Here is a 24482-nt window from a genome sequence, read left to right as displayed (position 1 = left end):
ATTCTGCTTGTAAACAGTCTCAGTCAGTGATGCTCAAATACAACAACAGGTGACGTATAGTACTTTCATACAAATAGAAATGAGAATACAGGATGAAGGTCTTGGTAACAAATAAGCATAGTCTTCATTTTAAGTTGTCATTTTAATGACAGTTTATTGCCACCTCATTTCTGAGTAGTGATGTGATGATTTGCAACTAGTGCAGAAGATGACAAGCAGAAAACTTGCTCAAATGTCTAAAGATCTGTCGGAGAAAGGAGCTGAGGCTAAAGCATCATGAACGGCCATTCCTTCTGACCTTCCTAATCTCCAAAAGCCTTCTGCAGGAAATTCTGCTTTTGAGGATCAGTTTCAAAGAATCACCTGGTCAGATAGTGAGTAACCAAACAGCAATAACAGGCATTTTCTTTTGCAAAGATTCAGATTGGATACAGCAATTATGTTGTGCATAAGCAAGCACACCAATAATTCTCCATGCACTTTGCTGACTCAAGGCAAAACCCAGAAGTCACTCCTAAGAATGGATCATGCACCTGTAAATGTATTTCCTATTAATAATTCCATCTCTGCTTCTAAAGGAAAGATGGAAGTAATCTTGATCAGGCGTAAGTGGCTTATCAGCACCAGCACTGTTCCAAAGAAATCTCTGCGCATCAGTCATTTTAACAGGAGCAACAGTTAAGCCTAGTTCTCCAACCCAAACATTACTAAATACAACATTCCAGCAATTACCTAACAAGATTAATCCTTAAAGGGAAAAAGTGCATGTTATTTCAAATTTAGAAACACAACAAAGCTCAAAGAGGTAAAGACTTCCCCAAGGTCACACAACAGGACTGTGGCAGAGCCAGAAGACAATTTAACCATTCCAAATCAAGTATGAGACATGATTCATTAAGATATGACTCACATCATAAGCCATTCATGCACCTCCTGCCTATCCGAATTCAGACAAAAGCCTTACATATTGGAGAACACACACATTAGAAATCTGGGGGGTTGTCATGGGATTAAGTTTTGTCACAGGAGTGCTTCTCACTGCTTAAAAGAGTGAATTTCATCCTTAAAATAATGAATGTGCAAGTCACTAAGAATTTAGAAGCCACAGAATATTACCTCATTATTGCTGTAATGTAAATCCATAGTCTGTCCAAAAGCAACTTTAGCTTTAGCTGCAAGATCTTCAAGTTTAACAGGCCTTGGTAATTGCAGGATCCTGAAACGCAATTTATGTTAACGAATTTTTGTCCACTACTGATGAAAATTTGAAAATTCATTAATTAAGAGTCACCTTAGAATTCGATTTATTGCTAAAAAGACCATAAGAGGCTACGCTTTATTCACTGTTCTCCATATCCTGAGGCATTAAAAAAGAGAGAAAAGAAGTGAAAAAGTTCTAAGGCATAATCACATATAAAATTAGATCTCATTATGACTATTCTATTTGCATATGGCTTCCTTCTTTACCAAATGCTTTGCATGCCTCCACTCCAGAGGAGAATTCTCAGACACAAGTTTTCTGCTTATAAAACTAAGACAATTGAGCACCGTAGCCCAACAAGCATAAACATCAGAAAGGAATTACACTCACTGTCCCCATTTTTTGGAAATCCAGAATACTGCCTCATCTAAGGAAGGCAACCAAATGTCACCATTTTTATCATAATGAATCACACAAATGGCCAAGTCCATCTCTAACTGCGCTTCAAGCGCACTCCCGTAAGAACTGTGTAGATCAACGGCTCAGATTCTCCTTTAACCACACGTCTTATCAACTCGAAAGGCCCCAAATGCCTGTAACTGATCTTTTGCTACAGAAAACTACTGTTACTTGACATACAACACTATTAAAAAACAAAATTTTTTTAGAAGTGGCTAAGCTAGTGAGATATGTTCATTCCACGTTCAAAAAAGAAATAGCACTCAAATTTTTAAAGCAGAACAATTAGCAAAGGATAACAGCACAGTAATTGTCAATGAAACAAGGCTAGAAGCTAGGCCACTTTCAGCTAAAAATTATTTTGACAAAATAAAATCTTAAAAAAACCCAAAACACCACCAGTCCTCACTTCAGTTAACAGTTTGTTTAGCAAAGCTGGAACTCTGCCCATCACCATGCACATTCCTTGGTACAGACTGTGCCATTCACTATTGAAAAAAAATTCTGGAATCACTTCTCTTTTCCACTTCCCTTTTAAAAAAACTAGTGAGAAAGCCATTGCTTAACTTATTTTTCTTGCATCATTTCATTATTTTATGTTTAGAACTACATGCTAAGGCAACAGAAGTATTCTAGCTCATGCTGAGCAATGAGCTGGGGCTGTCCAGTACCCCTGGGCAAGCAGGCTCAAGTTACTCAGGACAGTCCAAAGCAAGGCTAGGACCATCAGCATAAAAAGCTGGGGAAAGGTTATCTGTCCATGCACTTACTTTATGCTTGTATTCATATCGAACTGATTAACTTAGTTCACTCAGTGAATTAAGATAAGATTACAAAAATGCACTGGCAGTAAGAAAACAGTTCTCCATTTTAAATTCATGCTTCCGCTTATTTCACAAGAAATTGCTAGGTAAAGAGTCCTCAATTTTCTAAGCTTCTGAAAACACTTTTTCCAAATTACTTACAGCACTCAGACATTACCGATGCACTGTTACATGCGATGTTCAGATAAGTGACAGAAAGAAGCTGAAGACTGTTAAACACTAGGGAAATAACTGCTATTTTGCTAACCCATGTAAAGAGAGGGCACATAATCAGCAGGGATATGCTCTGATCTATTGCCATCACACTGAAGACTGCCAAGGAGTAGCACAGGTTTCATTCAGATCCAATCATTACTTAAGGCATTTACCATTTCTATTGACAAACAGCCTGACCAGGATATTATTTCCTTCTTCACCAAGTATTTTCAAATCTTATTCTTATCTTATTCTATAACCACTTCTCTGTAGGTACAATGAAAGTTTATGCTTTCAGAAAGAGACAAATAGACAAAACTAGTTGTCCTCAAACCAGTTCTGCACAAAACTGTAGATTGATTTCTGTAAGAGTCTTAGAGTAGCCATCAGAGCAGATATATAGAGAGATGTCTGCAGACTCTAAGCATGTACATCATTCATTTCTTGTACACAAAATGAAAATAAGTTTTAACTGATTATTCAAAACTGTCAGTGAAAATAATCTAATTATAAATTCTAATAAATTTTCTTATTACAGTTCTCAGACTGCTTCTTCCAAAGTACAATCCGATATTGAGCTTTAAGATGTAGGCTTCTTCCTCTGGGTGTTGCAGTAACAGTATATTATCAGGCACTTACAACGCACATGATGCAGCAAAAAAATTATTTGGTGGTCTATTCATTAAATATTAATGCTAGTGATCTTGAAGGATATTACATGGGACATACTTATGGTAAGATACTTCTGCATTTATATATATTTAGAGCCCACATTTTAGACGTATTAATGCTCCTTAAATGGTGTTCTTATCAAAATTAGACTTAAGCTCAAACCAAATACACTCAGATATCTGTAACACTTTGAACAATTGGAAACTTTGACAGGATTCCAACAAAATTCTATAAATAATTAAAAGACAAGACTGTTTTCTGTGTTCCCACCTTACCTTTTTTCACCTCGATGTTCAAATTTGACTCTAACATCATTCTGTGAAAAGAGAGATAAAGGAACCATTAGTTTCTTACTACCTGCTTTAATAAAGACCATAAAATTCTATTCAATAATCCTACAACAGAAATAAAATCCTCAGGCATTACACATCTCTTTTCTGTCCCTTCTGATATACCAAGCATATTAACAAACTAATTCTGCCGAGGCATCTGATAGAGGCCTAAAGTGTGGAAAATATACAAAAAAAAATTATTCTGAAATACAATGAATGCTCCTACAAGTAAATACATTCTTTTTCGTTCTATTCTTATATGTAAGAATTGTAAAGATATGAAAGATTACCTGTTTTTTAGGTGAAGATGACTTTGGTTTTCCTGTTTCTTGCTGAGGCAATACAGGACGACTGGCCTTATGAAGCACAGCCAAATCCTGCATGATTGAATTCAAAGCTTGCTGCTCATCTGCTCAGGGGAAGGTAAAAAAAAAAGTAACTGTTACATTTGAAGTACATTGCTACCTCACTTCATTAGGCAGGCATTATTCTAAAATCCAAAAGTCCAAGTTACACTTCAATACATAATTGCCAAATTAAAAAAAAAAAAATGACTGCCACATTGCAGACATTTTTATTTTATTTATCATTAACAGTGCTTAAAGAAGTAAAAAGCTTAACCAATAAATATACTTAGCTGAGGTCATAACAAAGACCAACAATTCTAAAGAACTGCAGGCTGCATTAATAAGGGAAGTGTGGAGAAAAAGAAGTTTTATCTACTATATAACTGGAGTATAACCGGGACGGGACAAGAGGGAATGGCTTCAAGCTCTGCCAGGGGAAGTTCAGGCTTGACATCAGGAAAAAATAATTCACAGCAAAGGTCACTGGACACTGGAACAGGCTGCCCAGGGAGGTGGTTGAGTCACCTTCCCTGGAGGTGTTCAAAAGACGGGTAGATGAGGTGCTGAGGGACATGATTTAGTGTTTGATAGGAATGGTTGGACTCGATGATCCTGGGGATCTTTTCCAACCTAGTGATTCTGTGAAATAACATCTACGGATGAGATGTTAACTAGAAATAATACTCTCCCGCCCAACTCATCCAACTCAAAATAAAAAAAAGGAAAAGCAAGTACTTGTGAATCATTTTTCCTCTGTCCTAAACAGGCATCGTAATGCACACAGGAACAACACACAAACTCCTAGGGGAACACCTCCACTGTTTGAGCACCTACTGACAGCCCACAGAGTTACTAAAAAAAAAAAAAAAAAGCTAAAAAAAAGACCAAAACACAAACCAAAACACCACAGAACTTTCCCAGGATTGCCAGCATAGGGTTTTGTAGGGCTTACAGGAATAATTCACAAGGAGAAACAGACGCAGTGAAACCAGGGGACAATTTAGGGGTAAGAGAGCTACACATCTGAGACTTTGTGCTCACACACAATCCTAAATCCTGATGATATGCTGCAGCTATGGTGTCCTGAGGCCATGCTAGTCAAGGTCTGACTTGGAACTGGGATGCTCTTTAAGACAGAAAAGCAGTCCAGAGCAAAAAAAGCCTGTACGTCCACCACTAAGGGAAATTTATCTGTCACTAATATTTTATATTTGTTCCTTGCCACAGTAACGACACTATACTCAACTTGTATCTAGAACACCAAATAATAAGATTCATGTACAAAGATGCTGATTGTATGCCTTTATACTAGTCCACAATGGATAGCTATGAATTCTTCAACAAATATAAGTGCTTTGACTTACAAAGAACACAGACCTCAGAAGAACTCAACATTAAAATCAACCAGGAAGCATTCCAGGTATTCAGCAATTATGAGAATTCCTTCACACTCTATTAAAATATAAACAAATACACTGGGCAAATGAGGAAGTTGTGTGATTTCAGTGTTCTTGCATAATAGGTTCCCAACAGATAAGAAAGCTGGTCTGAAAATAAGTAAATCTGATCATCAGTCATGCTGTCATTATTCATAACTCTACCAAGATATGCAAATCTATACTAGCTAGTTTTACAAGCAATATTTAATGACAGAACTGAAGGTAGCTCACAGTTATTCCTTTCTCACACTAAAACACACTTCAAAACTTGTCACAATGAAAAAGGTTAAATTATATCATTGTGTTGTAGCCTATTCTGGTGCTCAATGAGAACAAAATAAACTTACTTTATCAATTGGGTGGAGAGGGTTTAACTCCCATGATTCACCAGGGAAGCATATTTCATATAAAGGAAATCAAAGCATTGCAACAAAGAGTCTGGAGTTTACTGAATATCCAATACAGTTCAATGGTTACCTCTCTCACACAAAATGCTGAAGAGTATCACAGATGTACAGTGCTGTATTCCCAGGTTCACCTACTTTATTATTAAGCATGGTTAGGTAAAAAGTAGCATAATAGAAGATAAATGCTATTAAAAAATGTGCCTGCTTTGTTTCTGTGGTTGGTTTGTTTTTTTTGTTTTGGAGTGAGGTTTTCTAAGAGGTTTTTTTTACTCTAAGTGATTACAAGATTGACATAGTCAATTGACATAGTCAACAGTTGCATGTACAACCTGAAAAATAGACATCAAATTTAAAGCAATACAAATGTGCTACATATTTAGAAAAACAGTTAGAGCATCTACACAATCCTGGCTTGCACTGCAGTGACACAAGACAATACGATAAAACTCTTTAATATATACTTCGCGGTTTGTTTTTTTTTTCCCAATGGGCCATTACCATTCAGAGTGCAGTAAATATTGCTCAGTAGCCTAACACCACGCATCTCAATTTTCTGTATTTGGATTTTTAAATTACCACATAGTGAGGGAAAGATGCTATATTCCCATCTATAAGAAAAAAAAAAGAGAGAGAGAGGAGTAGTTTGACTACTGGTAAAGCAGCTGAACATTGCCTTTCATGTAGATCTTACATTGAGTTACACAGCCAAAGCACCCATTTCCTAGAAATGGTATTACATGAATGTTTTTGGTCTTCAATAGAAATGAAAAGTTTCTGAATCAAATTTTTATATACATTAGACACAAGACTTACCCATAATGGCAGTGAAGCTGAAAACCTGAACTTCAGGGAAATGGTTGCTTCTCTAGCATGATTTTATTTCCTAAAATGCAAACCCATAAAACCACAATTACTGAAGTTGTCAAAGCTACGTAAAATAGGCAACTCTTCATAGGTATATTCTACCTATCAAATATCCATATAAACGACATATAAGATTGCACATGCAGCAATAATGTGGAGAAAACGAGTATTCCCCCAAAGTGTCACTAGACTCCGAGCAACACAGACAGACTTGCACAAGACACAAAGTCCAAATTAAATATTCTGCTAGTCTGAAGTTGATTTTATTATCTCTCTATGCCCCCAAATGATGATTAGTAGCTTATTTAGTCAAATCACTCTACTAGATGGGATATCCACTAATCTAGATTAAGAACCTGTTCTATTTCATCAGGGTCCTCTGTATCTGGTGTTGTTCTAGTTCTGTTTTCAGATGTACACATATATAGTTTATATACATAAAACTGACAGCACAATCAGGAGGCATCAATACCTACTGATTATATACACCAGAAAATTTCAGTTGATAAGTGTTTTTCATCATAATTCAAGAACATCACACAGATATCCCACAACACATCTGAAAGCAAATGTCTCTGGAAGACAGCAGATACTAAGCATTCGTACATAATATACAAGTTACTCAGAAAAGCAGAAATAGAGGGGATGCATTCATAAATAAACTCTACTATTATGCTGAACACCAGCCAACCGAAAAAACCCAATAACTAATGACCGATTAAAATATCTTTCTAGAAGATGCTATTTTGGAGCTTGATAGCAAAAAAATAAAGACATATCCGTAAACAATGACACAGGAAGAATTCAGAATTTTTAATGCAAGTTAATAGAAGAAAACTCTCTAACTTCTAAAGAAGTCACTGCCACCTAGTAGGGAGAGACTATTCCCTCTTCCCTTTACTTGGCTACAGTGGACCATCATCCTTCTGCACAGAGCCACAAGATCTACCCCCCTCTGATCTAACAGATGCATTTCCCTGCAAGTTCAGTCAGGGAACTACGCTAATAGAAAATTACTCTTTTTTAACAACAAAACTACAAATTAATAGAATTTGTTTTCTCACGGTTCAGTTCCTTAGCGGGGACAAACAACCCTTGATGACAGCAGAGGGCCACTTGTGTGAGCACCGGGCTGAGAACAGAGGAGAGGTGGGCCAGCCCTTTCAGTACTAGCCTGTCAGACTTCCCTACTTGAATATTTGGGGAATTTCCTAGCTAACAAGAAGTCAATTAGTTTTACAAAGGATTTCTGAGCATCTTCAGTCAGACATAAGAGTTTCTGGCGCCCTCTCTTACATACTCATTTCAAGAAAATAGCCTTTATAAGCAGCATTCACTTCACCAGTGGAACTAGAAAGCTTCAAGTACTTTTGATATACTTTTCAGAAAAAAATAAGACTTAAGAGGCATACAAAGCTCTCTGCTACACACTTTTTATCTACGTATCTGAAGACTCATCTACTATTGTCCATCTAGAGCTCCATGATAAAAAAGACGAGATCAAGCTTTTGAAGAAGATCCAGAGGTCCCTTCTTCACTCTACAACCTGAAATCAGTTCAAGTGAGAGGGCACACAAGAACTCATTAGAACTAAAATAAAGCAGAAAATACAATTCAAGAGTATTCAGGGTTACATACTCCCAAGGCCATAGAGAGCCTCAAAATAGTATCTGAAACAGCTTCCAAGTGGTGTGGGGGAAAAAAACCTCCATCTAATGCTTTGTAAAGTATTGAAGCCTACAGAAGTGTGAGCTGGGCTACCTGTGATCTCAAGACACATCCTGAACTTTTGTTACTAACATGGGGTCCAGCCCCTTGATGCCATCACCTCCGCGCAGGGAAAAAAAAAAAAAGGAAGCTTCTGTTGCTCCACAACAGAAAAGGAAAACCAAGAACACACAAAAGAAAAGGATTTGTGGCAATTTTCAGAGCTGAAAACAGGGGCTGGATTTTAATTTATTTGCCAAAGGATAGTAGCCAAGATCACTCAAAGTAAGGACAACCTTTGGGCCTTTTTCTTACACAAGATGCCAGAAAACATGGTTTACTTGGTTAACTGGGTCTACTTTCACAGCCTTAAACAACACAACTAACATATCCCCCATGTCTGATTCATTGCATCTTTTGCATCCCTAGAAGTCAAAAAAGCAAACCAGAACATATCTGCATTTATTTCCTACAACACATTTTTTGTATCGGCAGCAGCCTTGGGGGAATCTTCCAAATAATTATTCACCACGTGCTTACAAGAGTTTTTTAATTCTGTATTTAATCCAACTGTCTTAAAATGAGAGCTAATGTCATTTCCATAAATGTCTGATTTAATTAGCTGTCTAATACATTAAACATAAAAATGTGTTTCATGACTTTGGACAAAGTACTTTTATAATACTTTCTTGTAAACATTTCAAAAGAAATATAAAAGTTCTGTGAGACACTTTAAATCTTCTGTCACACTTCAAGAAAACAAGAACAAGTTATATTTCCAAACAAAAAAACCCTAAATGTTCTTCTTCAACCTAGCTGAAACAACCAAACTTGGAAGCTCAAGATATTTGAGCTGCACAGCTCAAACAGGGCAAGCAAGCTGAAGAAAAAGAAATATCTTCTGCAAGTTCTTCCAGCTACAGCAATTCATTCTTTAGCATTTCTCTGTGGCACTTTTCATTAGAAGAGCATAAGCTTATGAGTGAGCAGACATTTATTTTCTCTTCCACTTCCTTCTTATTCCTTATAGAAAGAAAAGAAAAACCTAGAAAATTTAAATTTCTCTGAATAACTTATGGATTTCTTGCCTTATTACCCCTTCTAACCAAAATTATTTCGGTTCCAGTATCAAGTATAATTTATCACAAACTGACCACCTTAAAAGTATTTTTGTTAGCATTTAATGCAACTTCAAAAATAAGCAAACAACATTAAACTTTCAATTAAACAGGTGACCCAGATCAAACTTTATTAAGACTTCACCTTTGGGAACTGAGAAAACACTTCCAGTTTTAACTGCTGATTTTCACAATGGATATAACATGGTGGTGAGGGAATAAAAAAAGATGACAAAAATCAACATTTTTTAAACAACAAAAAAATACAGTCAGTGGACAGTGAAAAAAGCGTACGCTAATCCTTGATTACAAAGTAATATTAACAAAACACACAGAGTAGATGATAATTCAGGACAAAAAAGAAGCAAAACAGGGAAAATTGGAACTCAAAGGTTCAGGAGAAGCAAAGGCAGCAAAATACAACAGCAGATGCAAATGTAGAATAAGATTATTTCAAGGTCTTGCAGAGAAACACAAGCAGCTTGTATTTGAACGTAATCAAAGAAAGGATGACAAAGAGTGAATTTCAAGAAGGTGATGATGGAATAAAAGCAGCAAACAGGGAAGAATATCCTAGCAACAGCATTTTGGATGCAAGGGTGGAGAGATACTGATTCATATTCATGATTCACTTCCTATCAGCCACCTTCCACAGCGCCTGGAAGTCTTTCAGGATCTGAGGAAGCCACCGAAGAAAGAAAATATCCAAGTGGTTCTTGGAAATTGTTTTTGCTTTCTCTAGGTAAATGAAACAAAGCCTGAGGGCAAGTAAGTCATACAGATGATAACCTGAGTATTCAAACACTGTGCTAATTGTCCATATGCATACATTTCTCCTGTAATAAATGCAGCAAGGTTAATCTGCTGCTCAGTTACTGAGAAATAAAAATACGTGAACACCAGCACACAGACTACAGTCTCTCTCGTGACTAGCTCGGTCACATTCAAAAACCTGTAGACTAGGGGGGAAAAAAACCCAAACTTCACTCTCACATAGTAGAGGAAGAAAGTAAGCAGATGCTACAGAAGGTGAATATTTATTAAGTGAGTAGCAAGAGTGGTTTAGTTCTGTGGAATATGGAGATATGTAACGTGCAGAAATCAAATGGAATCTACAGCATCCAAGTTAATAACAGTAGTTTATGCTGTCATTGTAGCCCTAATCATATGAGAACAGTAAAGGAAGTATATACGCACTCAAGAACATAACCCAGCTTTCATGCTGCGCTGTATGTCAAAAATCAAGCAAAAAAAAAAACCAGTGAAGCAAACAATCTGTTTTAACCTAATTTTATAAGGAAATCAGACTTCTACAGCAACACTTCGCCTACATCAAGAAGTGCCTTACGTCTTTGTAGTCCAAATTTGTTCCAACAGTGGGGGAGGAACATCAAGGATATTACTTCCCCACAATTTTTCACTGAAATAAATAATTCTGAGGATACATAGTTCCCTATTCTTGCAACAAAGTAAAATGACACAGTATGAACCTAAAAGAGGAAAGATACACTATAATTATTGTAATCATAGGTAAAGATTAAATTGGAGCTTATACTATATTAGGCATAAACAAGTTAAATCAAAATGAGAAGAAATCAAAATTTGCCAGCATAGCTATTCAGAGACACACTTATCTACAAAAAAATAGATGATACAAAGACCCAGATAAACTTGAAGAGTGCGCGGTTGCAGGTGATCTTTCAGACGGTACAACAGATAACCAGAATATAAAATAAGACTTTATAAAAACCTTACTTCATAGCAAGAAGAATGATCCAGACACAATGGTTTTACCTCAAAAATGTTACTTCTAGACAATCAAGTGCTTGTTTTCACACAAGCTCTTATAAATCACAATAAGCAACACTGACAAAACCTCAAGTGATCACCTAGCCAAATACACCTACTTAACCTTTAACCAACATACTGCGCAGCGTGCTTGTCATGATTTTTTTTTAATTTAAAACCAAATAAAACAGTGTATGTGAACAAGACAGCAAGCAGCAACACTCAAATCTGAATTTCTATAGCAGAATTTTTGAAAGCTCAAATCGACTGTTGGCATAAACAACAGGAACTAACTTGTTAATGGCAAGCATAGAAGAAAAGGAATTAATGAATCTTAAGGTCTGAAAGCTGGCACAGAGAGACCTTGTCTACCAAACAGCACACCAGTAAGGGCATCAGCCACAGAGCAGTAATATTCTCCTCCTTAGCTCTTCCTCTGCCATGTGCCTCCTTCTATTCAGAAGCACTTTATTCTCCCCTTAATTTACCTCCATAGTGAGATTAATTGCACTTGACAGGATACACTGACAGGGTCCAGAAAGACTAGCAAAACATCCTTGCTGATGCCTTAGAGCAAGGAAAAGAGGCACAATCTAGTGCAGCATCTCTCAACCATCTCACAAGCCCAGGGTAGTAATTCAGGACTGACTACCTGTCCTGGACTCAGCACCAGATAGAAACTGTATTCCCCTCTTCCTTTCCCTTACTGCTTGCTTTTCCATAGATACCATCATTTAACAATTTTATCTCAGACAGCTGAACTACACACTTCTACCACCAGAATGACTGTTTGACCAAATAAGGAACATACACACATGACATTCCCCCCTTGCAAAAAAGGCATTTCTGGTTTATATCCTGCAAAAGTACTTGAGTTTATTTTTGAGAACATTATAAGTCTTTTACCAATTGTATGTATGTAGCTTAGTCAGCGTACTTCTAAACTTTGCCCTGATTTTCTCTCTGATAATTAAATCAGTTTATTCAGAACTCCAAGCCATTTTAACCTATTTCACAGAGACCAAGCAAACTTAAACACATAGTACCATGAGCCAACTGTATCCATCAGTATAATGGGCTTCATAGAACAATAACATCCAACTCACTAAAAGTTAAGATTTTTGGTTTTAAATAAAAACACATTAAGGGAGAGAAAAAAAACCAGATACATGTTTTTTACTGAATTTAGACAGTGAAACAGCAAGTGGTGGTAAAACCCACGAAGATATAGCTTCTATCCACTTTTTGTTCTGGTTTAAAAAAAAAATCAAGAGTATGTATCCAAACCACAGCCCAGTGTTACTAGAACAGAAATTTCACCACTGTCAACAACAAACAGATACGATGTACTATTTGTAATATACTTCATAACAAACATTTATAAATCCTTGGATCTTTAAAGAGTCTAACTAAGACTCCTGACAAAATTAGTGGTTCAGTTTTCTGGACCTTTTTTGCAAATATTTGGAAATACCTGGAAGAGAAAAATATTGTGGTAGATTATAAGTATAGAATAAATGAGAAGGATAAAGGAAAGACTCTAAGAGCTGCCAATTATTTGCCTCAACTTCAATTGAGAGTAAAATAACATAAGAATTAGCGTCATTTCTACCATGGATTTAAAATAAAAATCACAGTAAAAGCCTGGTTATCAAAGACTACTATTAGTGCCAAGCAAAATGGGCTTCTTGAAATGATTACATATTAGTTAACAGAACTAACTACAGTATTAACCTACTTAGATTTTTCCAACATATTTGGCTAAATATCACATGACATTTTAACTATTTGTTTTAAAGTCTCAGTTAACTAAGAGGAAGCTCTGTTGATAGACTAAGATAAAATATTTCAAGATCCATATTCCTACATAGCAGAAAACATCCATGAACATGATTCCTAGTGCAACCCCCAACACAGCAGCAATGCCCAGGTAGGTACAATTAGACACACAAGTTATGGCTTACTCAAGTGGCATGTATCATGTTTAAAGACAATTAAGGTCCAACAAAATATATTTAAATACAGTTAAATACTTTAAATACATGTAACAATTTATTGTGATTTTCCCCCATTTAATATTAATTTTTATTGTGCTTAGTACATTTTTCAAGGAATGAGCTGCAGTTATGCTGCTAAAACTGACAGAACTGCTTTTTAAGCTTCTGTCTTGCCTGTATCCGTGAGGGCACCACCTATAATTTGAAGTTGTATTTATTTAAGTCTAAAAAAAGTGTTCTTTTATGTTTATTCAATAATGTTTTTGCATTGAATGCATTGTGATATAAAGGCCATCATTTCGGACATCAGAAAAAAGTTGCAGCTGTAAGTCTTAGCAAGTGACAATTCAGAAGAATTATTAAATCACAATGTATAATTGTGATTATGCACTGACATAAGTGCAATACAAAACTAAAGAGGGATAATGCAAATCCTTGTGTATATAAAAATGCAGTGTATGCAGAAGCCATCTTGCCTCTGTACACAACCTACAGACGCACCGCTCAGTGCAGAATATCAGAATGACTGCAGACAGCAAGTGTGGGATGGCTGAAGCATCAGTGCCTTTATCGCTGATACAGATGTATCAGGTATCTCCACAAAGTGCAGACTTGAAATTGCTTAAACTGAAGACTTAAATCTTCCTGGCAAGCAGAAAAATAAGTGATTTTGGGTCTAGTTTTGCACACAAGACCACAAAGCCTTACCTCACCTGTACAGCTACAAATGTGATTTAGCATTTGTTTATTTTCTGAAAAGAATGGTTATGAGCTGTACTCCTTCCACAACTCAAGCAAAAAGAAAAAAAAAAAAAAAAAGAAAGAAAAGAAAAAACAAACTTGCATAAAATACAGTTTCTACTTCTGGTTGGTGCCCTCCCAGTCACAGGGAAAATAAAAGCTCAAAATGTAGTACTGTCAGTTCTAGCACCACAAAGGCAGTTCATCTGTCAAAGGGCTTTGAGAAACAGACTTCAGAATGAATGCTCAGTGACAAAAAGAAAACTTCATCCTACTCAAATTAAGTCTTCATTTCCTGGTGTTCTATAACTGTAATTTGACACATTCATATATCATTTATCAGCTTGATGAACAATGATCTTGACTCAAAAAAGGTAAAACATGCTGGAAGGCTTGAGACTGCAAGGTTTTTAAGGATTATTCTCATAAAAATGCAAAGCAGCAGACAATTTAGTTGAAGATGAGTTTATGGCAAAATTATGCTTTTGAGATAAATATCTTAACACTTACAGCAATATTCACAAAGAGTAACTGTAGTCCAGGAAAGCTAATCTCCCTACACTTCCTTAACAGTGATAGGGAGAGATAAGCATATTTAGAGAGTGTTGAGGCACTTAAATGCATTTCCTGCTTTGAATGAACCTCTTCTTTCCAAATGGTATCAAGAACCTCTCCTGGCTAACCCTTCATAAGCCCACTCCACTTCAAGTACACAAAAAAGATAAGACTGTAATTTGTCTCAAACAGGAAAGCATCTACTCTCCTCAACAAGATCTCTTTCTTCATCTAATTCAAGTTTTACAGAACTTCTCCATTTCCTGTATCTGTTATTGCCTCAGCAGCAGCCTAAGCACTCGACAGCTCATTTCTCAACCTAACTGAAGGATGACTTTCCTGATACATCGAGCAAATCTGCCTTGAAAGTCACGATGCTTTCTTCACACTTATTCATGATTTCAAGGAAAAAAATCTTACTACGAAACAAACATACGCATTTCAAATTGAGGAAGGGTCACAACAGCTGAAACTTGGACAGATGCCACACTGACACCTTGCAAAATATTTAAGTGTTGCCAATCTTGCAACAGAACATACTGGCTAGAAATGGACTGCTCATACTCCTCTAACTCTTATCAGAGACCTAATTTTCTCACAAAAGCATGTTAAGAAGTAATAGACACAGTTCACTGGGCTACAAACAACTGCATGGCTGCCTCTAAATCACTCTGGCATCCTCGAAATTTATTACCACCTCTGTGGAGGAAAGTCTCGAAGCATCACAACATGAAGAACCAACTCCTTACCATTAACTAAGCTATGTGCAACTGAGTATTAACTGATTAATGCTATTCACATTTAAGGATTACTCAGTACATTAAGATAATATTTAGTGCCCACAAATACACAGAGTACAACACTTCTGTGATGTTTGTAACATTTTTCCTAATTTGCTATCTTATGTGAACTGAGTAGCCTCATAAAAGGCTTCTCAGGGAAAACAGGCATACATTTTAATCCACACAATCCCACAAAACATGCACTACAGCGAGTGTCATGATCAGGCATACGTGCTTCTGTTTCTCCTTCTAAATATCCCAGCGGTGCTCCAGCCTCTGTATCTGTGCTGTCATTTGGGGGCCTTCTGCTGAAGCCAATACGAATGGCATCAGTGTCAGTTTTACTCCAAACTTTAGACTGGCAACACAAAATACTTGTGAAGAAGGGCTAAAGGTGTTACACTGAAAGCCACTCCCCACTACAAACGTAACTGCACGTCCCCTGCCCCAGATCCTACAAGAGGAAAACTTGGGGTTTGTATCACAGAGTTCACACCATACACCTTAAAAGAATATAGGGTATCTTCTCTTCCTTTTGATTCAAGATCAGCTAAGCCAAAGAACTAAACCTACATGGTAAGCAAACTTACTCTTACCAGCACCACTGGTATTGATGATTCCTGCAGTCCTCACAACTCCAAGAACGGAAGACCACGCTACAACCACTGACAGACAGATGAATTTTAAGAGTAACCATTCACTATAAAAGAAAACCTACCACAAAACCACTCATAATTATGAACTTTACTCTTTAAGCAAAAATAAAGAACATGAGAAGAAAAGCATACTTCCAACTGAAAATGAGTACTGTAAACAAATGGAGTATTTCAATTAAAGTACAAGAGCAATTATACGTTATTCAGTCAGATTTTGCTTTTGAGAACAAATAGAAGAAAGTACATCTTTAAACTCTAGTAACTAGTGCTATCTTTTTTCAGTTCATCTTTCAGTTCTCTGACCACGATGGGTTGAAAGACAACCATCTGGGGAACAAGCCAGAGTAATAAACCCACCCTCCATTTCTACACCTGTTTTTAACATCTGTCTTCAGGTGCTAAAATTGATAAACTTTGCTTTTCTTCAATATAGCCATCACATTTGACAGCATCTTCCCTTCAGTGCAGAATGCACCAATTTCACAGTTGCAACAGAGTTTTCATCATGGCTGAAATTATATTATCATTTCAAATAAAGTACCAAAAATCTGAACATAATACACATGAACCTTTCTGGTTAACTTGATCTGCCTGTACCTTGCTGGGACATCAGCAAGGACAGAATCTAAGTCTCTAGGGACATTTTCATGTCCTTACCGTGAAGACATCTCAGTCTCATTTTCTACACATCTTCCAAACTTCACAACAAATCAAGGAGAAATCCTCAGCAAATTGCCTTTGCTATAGACAATCTCACTCATCCCTTGAAGCACAGGCGTTCCTCACTGCACTGCTACTCCTGCACACTACATAAGGCACCAATGCAAGGAAGAAATCCAGAGTGTGATAATCTAACTACGATTTCTCTCATTATCTTCCACTACTTTGCCACCAAGTTTTTCCCACTACATTAACATATCATCCCTTGGAGCTTCTGCCTAAAAATGCCTTTCCTGGCTCACATTCTAATCTTTCTAGTTCAATATCCACCGGCGCTCTTCCCATTGTAACACAAATTAACTCTGTATGTTCAGTCAGACATTCCTTCCACTATTTCTATCATCAATAGTAAGAACAGAAAACAAAAAATAATCTCATAAAACTTCAATATTCTGCTAGTGATAAACAAAATCCAAAGTTGTTTTTTTTTACCACACATACGATAGTGTGTCATTTTTGCAGCCAGCAGGTCTCTTTAAGCAGGTCTAAACAGACAAACTAGTGAGTTTTTATCCATATTTAATGCACTGTTTCAAAACTGGATGACTCACATAGGCCAACACGTTAAGATATTGCTAAGCTATCAAGTAAACAAGCTCTTTTTCACTTTGTGCTTTGGTAGCAATCTTCAGCTTCCCGCGAACAATAAGAAAAAAAGAAAAAAATAATTCATATCAATCCTTCTCAACAACATTTAAACCAAAATGTAACAATAAAACCCTAGCTTTGTCAAAACAGTGGCAAAGACAGGAAGACAGGTATTCGTACAAGGTTTCCTTCTTGCATCTCCCACAGCACACCCCTCGGCGGCAGGTGCCAAATCATTCCAATGAAATTTATGATGATACGTAATTATACTTTTCCTTCAAGTGATCAAAATTTAAGAACCTTCATAAATACAGTTAAGAAGGTAAACTAATTACAGACTCAAAAGTACCTACTCATCATCTTTAAGACTACAGTTCCACTGCGAAGGTTGCATTTCTGTCAAGGGAGTAGTCCTGCTTGTCTACAGTAACTGCTGCTTTCCAGCTGAACCTCAAAGACAAGCAGGACATCTACAACAAACAGATGATCCAGCTGAAAATATTTGGTTTGCATTTTCATTAACCATCAGCCTACCTAACCAATCTCACACTTCACAGCACCAATACTAACACAAAGAAAAGAGCAAAAACTCATTCTGGAACTAGCCCTCTAGGCCACTGCACAGATCTCAATCTTTTAAAAAGTTCTTTTAAAGAATATGGTGTATGTAATGAAGGGATCCCAGGAAATTACAAACAGTTAAATGTGACCTATAACAAATAAACCAGAAATAACGGACATATAGATAATTATGACAGAACAGGGAAAAGTAGATATGACTGTTCCAAAACAGACTCACTTTTGAATCTCTTGGTAAACTTCAAATATAAAAAGAGCTGAACTCAGTCACTACTGTGCTCTACCTGGATTTCTAGGGCTGCAAAAGTCTCACCAAAGGCTTTGTTGCAGGCACAGCATAAGAAAAAAGATCCTGCATAAATAAGTTGCTTAAAAAGAGAAAATTTAGGACATAGTTGGTGTTCTCACGAGGAAGGTGGATACCAGTAGGGCTCCACAAGAATCTGGGTAGTTCAATATGTTATAAACAAGATCAAGGTGAAAAGTTTGCTACTGTGCCTATCAATACTTTGTTATTCAGGAGAAAAATGAAAGCGCTAACTACAGTAGAAGCAGCGGTCTTAATCAGACAAGGGGATTGAGCAATAAAGCAGATAATATCCAAAACAAATGACTGAAAGTGGTGCAAGTTTTGGGGCAGAAGAAGAGCAGCAGTTCTAACTCTGCACACAGCAGAGTTTATCTTTGCACTGAATACTGCCAGCACTCAAGAAATTAAAGCAGATGTTAGGAACTATTACCAAAGAAACCAGTCCAAACCAGATCACTGTCTGCCCATCCTGAATATCACTAGCAGTCCTGGGGCCTTCAGCCCCAGAAGAGGATGGAGCAGTATACACTTATTTCAGAGAAGAGCAAAAGTTACAATCAAAGGCACAGAATGGGTTCTACAGCAGGAGAACAAAAAGGCAAGTTGGGTCTCTCTGGTTTCAGAAATACTTGGGTGGAGGGCAAAAGCAATAAGGGCTGCAAAAGCATAAGAGGAACAGAGAGACTGATTGTTATATTGGTCAGAGATAATTGTTCACTCTCCTCCAAAAGAAATGTGGTACCAAAGAAAACATTACATTACCAAAAAAAAAAAAAACAACCCCAAAAAAATCCAAGAGAGATTTTAACATAACAAGTAGCATACCTGCAGGATTTCTTACCAAAGGATATTTGGATACCAGACAGCTGCATGTGAAAAAAAGACCAGCCATGTTTGAGGATAAAAATCCAAAGGTTGCTAACTACACAAAACCTACATGAGATCAAGAATAGACCTTTATTGAAAATAGTTAGGGATAGAAAGAACATTCAAGCCAAGTATGCTTGCCCTATTCTCACTCTTCCATAATCACTCATTCATGCTTACCACTGGAGCAATAATAGTGGATCACCATTTGTCTAGTTTGTTATCATTTCAGTAAGATGGCATTCAAACTATTGGCATTTACAAAACTCTTGTCTAAACTATTTTAAAATAATGTTCATAAGTAAGAGGTAATCAGCACTACTTGAATACTTCTTCCTGCAAGAAACTAAAGGCCTTCTTTAATAATTATTACTAGTGTCTGTTTTGGGTTTTGTGAAGGCAACACTGCTGAATTACACAATTTGTCCCGTCTGTGATCTAGCCTCAAAAATTATGGATAAAATCCTTTATATAAGTCAGACAAAATAGAGTAAAGCCAGAGAACACGATGAACACATCTGTTTCTTAGAGTTCCACAATTCTTCCAATAAAGCACTCCTATAGGATAAAAGTTTCTTCTACAATATGACTGTATGACATCTCCAAATGGGAAAAAGCTTGTTCAGGTACAGTTACACTGAAGAGAGTTACTGTAGCAATCCAACTTATTTCAAAGACAGTACATGTATAAAATAGACCGGCAGAGACACATTTTTGCCACTAGAAGCTACATCTAACCCTAGGAGAACTTGTTCTCAATCAAGTTCCCTGTTGTAGAGCAGGCTTACATTCAAAAGCCACAGGGACTGTATGTGCTGGGAAATAGATGCAGAAGAGCAGAAACTGCACACTTTCCTGTAAAATAACTTATTGAATAGTGATCCTGTTGACTCTAGAAATGCTTAATACAAGAAAACTAACATGAAATAAAGATTTAATTCAATACACTATACGGCTCTATTCTTTGAAAAGATAACTCTAATTGATATATATAAAGAAAGAGGTACATGATACAGCAAACACCAATACAAGCTCCTGTGTTAACAAATGCAGGTGCCAAGAACCTGGTGTTTTTGGCAGAAAATAACAAACACACCCCCCAACCCAACCGTCCTTGCACACACACATCCTAGAATGACATTTTAATAAGGCTGCCTTGTTACTACTGCAGCAACATTCAGAATAAGTTAATTATTCCATTGCTTTAAGACTTTGTCTGGGGGACTTTGAAAAAGATACAGACAAATCACACAGAGTCCAGTGAGAGTTAACAACAAGAAAAATCCTAAGAAAACATGACCTGTGAAAAAAGGCCTGTTTGCACAGTTTAGTAAAGAGAAGTCTGAAAGAAAAGGACAGAAAGAATCTTCACTTAAGCAAGCAGTTGGTTCAAAGAATGGAGAAATCAGTATCCTGCATGAGTAATCATCATTGGACAAGTAATGGCTTAACTAGCATCAAGACAGCTAAATATTAAGAAAAAACTCCTAACTATTACTATAGTTATGTACTAGCTATAAATAGACAAGTGAAGAGGTGTGGTATTCCCCTCTTCTAGAGGTTTTTTAAGAACATAGCAGATAAATGTCTATCAGACATGATTTCATGAGCATTTGCTTCTGCCTCAGAGTAAGGACTGGCCTCATGAAATCCCCTTCCCCTTGTACACACTGATCATTTCTTAATCCAAATGAGAACTGCATTCCCATACCTGAGCTTCAAAACTACAGTCTTTGCCAGAAAAACATCTGAAACATTTGAATTTTATTGCACTGCTGTTGTCAGACTGCTAGTGTACTTAGCACAAACCATCTCAGGAACACAAAAGCAGCATCTTTTACTACTGCAGACAATTCATAGAAATGGGCAAATAACTGAAGGGAAATAGAGAAATAGGAGCAAGTGAGGGAAAAAAAAGTGACAGACTCAATGGAAAAAATGGCTGAAAACAGAGCTACAAAGAAAAAAATCTTTAGCTTAAAGAAAAATATTTTCCTCCCATGTGAAAAACTAAGTTACAGTTTACCAGTACAATTACAAAAATATGCAATAATTTGAGATAGATCTGTAAACACAGCTAAAAGACTTCCCAAATGGAGAGGAAAGAGACACGTCTCCACACGCCTCCTTACATCACCAGTCCTTCACTCCCAGATCTTGAAGTGCACTGCAGATACCCCTGTGTTGGCCTTGCTGAAGCAAGTCCAACTCAAAATGACCTCATTAAGCTGGGCTCTAAACTGTGCCATGTGTGTATTTGTGGGTCAAGTGTCTCTAGAGCAGTGGTTCCCACAGACAGAAATCAGTGCAATTCCCTAACACAGAACTCCATCTTGCCTGCACTAATTGTCACCAAACCTTCTGCAGCTTCTCAAGACGAAGATATTAAAAACACCTCAGAAAAACCTGCAAACAAGCATGCTCAGTCTACCAAATGAGCTTAACAGAGCCATCAGCTGCATGTGTCGTCATTACTATATTAACTAAATCAAGATCTTGTGCTAAGATCCAGGAGAACCATGACTAACACACCACAGTTGGAACATCTTCCCACTGCCCAATTACATGTTTACAATGTTACTTTGCAAAATATGTGCAATTGTAGCATGGATGATCTATTTTGACCTACTCCATAGCACTATAAAACATAAGAATAGTAAAATAACAAATGCAGTATTTATTCTGTTTTTAAAAAAAAATAATTTTTTTTTTCCTCTCCATAGAAAAACATGTGGTTAATAGAATTCACTGGATTTTTTTGTAATCTTAGTTTAAAATTTAACACTGTGACAGTTACATTTCAGAGTTTTAAAAGCTTAAATTTAGAAATTAAGCTTTCAGGACAGCAAACAATTGTCTGCTAATTATATAAACCTAGGTAGAGCCACTAGTTAATATACATAATTACATTTGTTTGTCATGGATATGGAAATAAGCTCTGCAAAGGTAACAATATGTATTTAATGATGTTGACCAGTCACATTTTCAACATTCATTCTTCTCCAAATAACAGTCTAAACAGAGGACAACGCTAACATCAAAGATCTAAAGAAAAATTATTAGAAAACAAGGTCATTACTCCAGACCAAACGCATACTCCTTGATAGATTAGAACACCTTTGGCTGTATGTTTGGTGGACAAGGGGAAATCAGTGAAGTAAATCACTCTACAATCATTCGCAGGTTGTGTTTTATAAGAAAACACTACTTTTATTTCAGAGAATGCTCAGTTAGAGAATCATAAAAATAAATCACGTATTATTCATTACTTTTGACATAGTTTGCTGATGTAAAAAGTCAGTCTGCAATAAAGATCATATAAATGAAAGAAAAAAAAAAAGAAACTTAAGACAGCTAATATACAAAGCTTTTTGCAAGTCCTCCATAAATACCTATTAGCAATGACAAGATTTAGAAAAACACAATAATTATGTTTTCTGCCAAAACATTAAGACTGTATTTCAGGAAACTGTAAGAACAAAAAGCCAAGTAAAAACTATAAATGTGAATTAAATTTACACCATTAACAACTTTCTTGATTTCTCCAGAAGAAAACAGTATCTGTGTAATAAAATAATGGAGTCTTCTGCATCTAGCCTCAATCAGCTTTAAATTCCACAAGACTGCACATTGACTAACTTTCCTAAAAACCAGCAAAGAACGACTGACAATCTATAACTAAATTTGAAAGAATAATTATTTTTACCATAATTACCTTCAGTTTTATCAATATAAAGAAAAAAAGTATGAACTTCCCTACCATGATACTAAACAACAAAATAAGGCTTGTTACACTATGCTGATAAGTTCTACCTGTCGCAAATATCTGCACACTCACATATACTATAAAAGCTCTCAAGATTACCAAACACCACAGCTATCTTAGAAAAAGTTTCCTTTGGCAGTTTAGAAATCTCAGCAAGCCAAGACAAGCAATTCACTGTAGTCTTCCATTAGTGTCAAGTAAACCACTGGCACAGAGCTCATCAAGGCGAACTGTACACAGATTTTTCTCTAGCAATGAGTCAAATTTGACAGACATTACCTTGATATTCTGCTTTATTAAAATACAATAAAACCTTGGAGGAGTAAAAAAAAAAATCAAATTCATTATATATTGATTCAGCCTCATTATCTGAATCAATAGTCAGGTTCAATACATTTCAGTGGCAATCATGATGGAACACAAAGTGTAAAAAAAAAAAAAAGGACTTACAGCAAGTTCTCATTTTTAATATATTTCTGAGGAAAGCAACTATTTTAAAAGCTGCTGTAAGTAATGGCATACAGAAAGTAAAATTTCCTCATACGGTATTTCTGTCATTTTCAAATGACAGTGGAGAGTTTAGCCATAGGGTAGGAAAAAAAGACACTAAGAAAATTCTTCCAAGGTTTTTTCAGTGTAGCACAAGTACTAACTCATTGCTGCCCATTCCTTTAAAACCATCCATAAGGGAACTCCATAGGAATGACACTGCCTGGGGTTTTCTGCTACTAAGCCTTACGCCACGAGAAAATCCAACATGTGCAAGACAAGCACGCAGACGTCCATTCTGCAAATCCCTCTCTGCCACAGACCTAGCAACACATTTCTGAAGGCCTCCGACACTCCGCAACGTGCTGCATTGTTTAAAGCAAAGAAACGTTACAGCTGAGAAGCATTTTCCGAATGGAAGAACGTCCCCCTCTTAATTTCAAGGCAGGTTTCTATTATCTTTTACCACCCTCTTAGAGGACAGTTAGCGGCACAATACAGCTTAGAAGCTCTCAGCTTATTTAACGCTTCGATCTTCAGTAATTCCGCAGCCAAAAAAAAAAAATATAAAACCAGATTTATGAAGCGAGGGAGGAAGCCAGAAAAAAAATAAAAAATCCCGACCTCGTGGGTGCTGCAATGCACCTCGACAGCAATAATGGAAACGAATCATCTAACCTTGGCTCCTTCCCCCCCAGAAGCCCCCGGCAGGCTCTGACCTACATTCCCCGCTCCCGGCACCGCGCAGCGGCCCGGGGCGGCCCCGGCCGGAGCTCCCGGCGCCGGGGAGATGCCTGCGAGGCTCGGAAACCCGCCCGGCTCCCCCGCGGCCCCTTCCCCGCGGCCCCGGGGACCGACCTGTGCCGGAGCGGAGGCCGGGCGGGCCCGGCGGGGCAGGCGGCGCGGGGGGAGCGGCCAGGGTTCCGGAGAGCAGCCCCCCCCGGGGCGCGGCGGCGGCACCGAGGGAGCCGGGGAGGCCCCCGCGCAGCGCTGGGCACCGGGGAAGGGGAGGGGAGTTGGCGGGGGGGGAATCCCGTCAGGCGCCGGCGGCCGCTCCTGCTGCCAACCGAAAGCTCCGC

At 37.3% G+C, this 24482-nt stretch overlaps 1 protein-coding gene across 2 annotated transcripts in view; it reads right to left on the bottom strand.

Annotated features, from left to right (window-relative positions):
* Nucleotides 1-24482, bottom strand: part of MAP3K2 (mitogen-activated protein kinase kinase kinase 2) — a 51291-nt gene extending 26809 nt beyond the window's left edge. For both annotated transcript variants that reach the window (XM_069861378.1, XM_069861379.1), the window contains exons 1-5: nucleotides 24262-24482; nucleotides 6690-6759; nucleotides 3974-4092; nucleotides 3627-3667; nucleotides 1117-1216 (exon numbers count right to left, since the gene is read on the bottom strand). In XM_069861378.1, the coding sequence (XP_069717479.1) occupies nucleotides 1117-1216; nucleotides 3627-3667; nucleotides 3974-4092; nucleotides 6690-6693 (264 nt within the window). In that variant the 5' untranslated portion in view covers nucleotides 6694-6759; nucleotides 24262-24482. The remainder of the gene's footprint in view (nucleotides 1-1116; nucleotides 1217-3626; nucleotides 3668-3973; nucleotides 4093-6689; nucleotides 6760-24261) is intronic.

The sequence above is a fragment of the Phaenicophaeus curvirostris genome, chromosome 7 (genome assembly GCF_032191515.1).
Source record: "Phaenicophaeus curvirostris isolate KB17595 chromosome 7, BPBGC_Pcur_1.0, whole genome shotgun sequence".
Lineage (NCBI taxonomy): Eukaryota > Metazoa > Chordata > Aves > Cuculiformes > Cuculidae > Phaenicophaeus > Phaenicophaeus curvirostris.
Note: the sequence above shows the minus strand (reverse complement) of the source record. Positions and strands in the feature narration are given on the sequence as shown.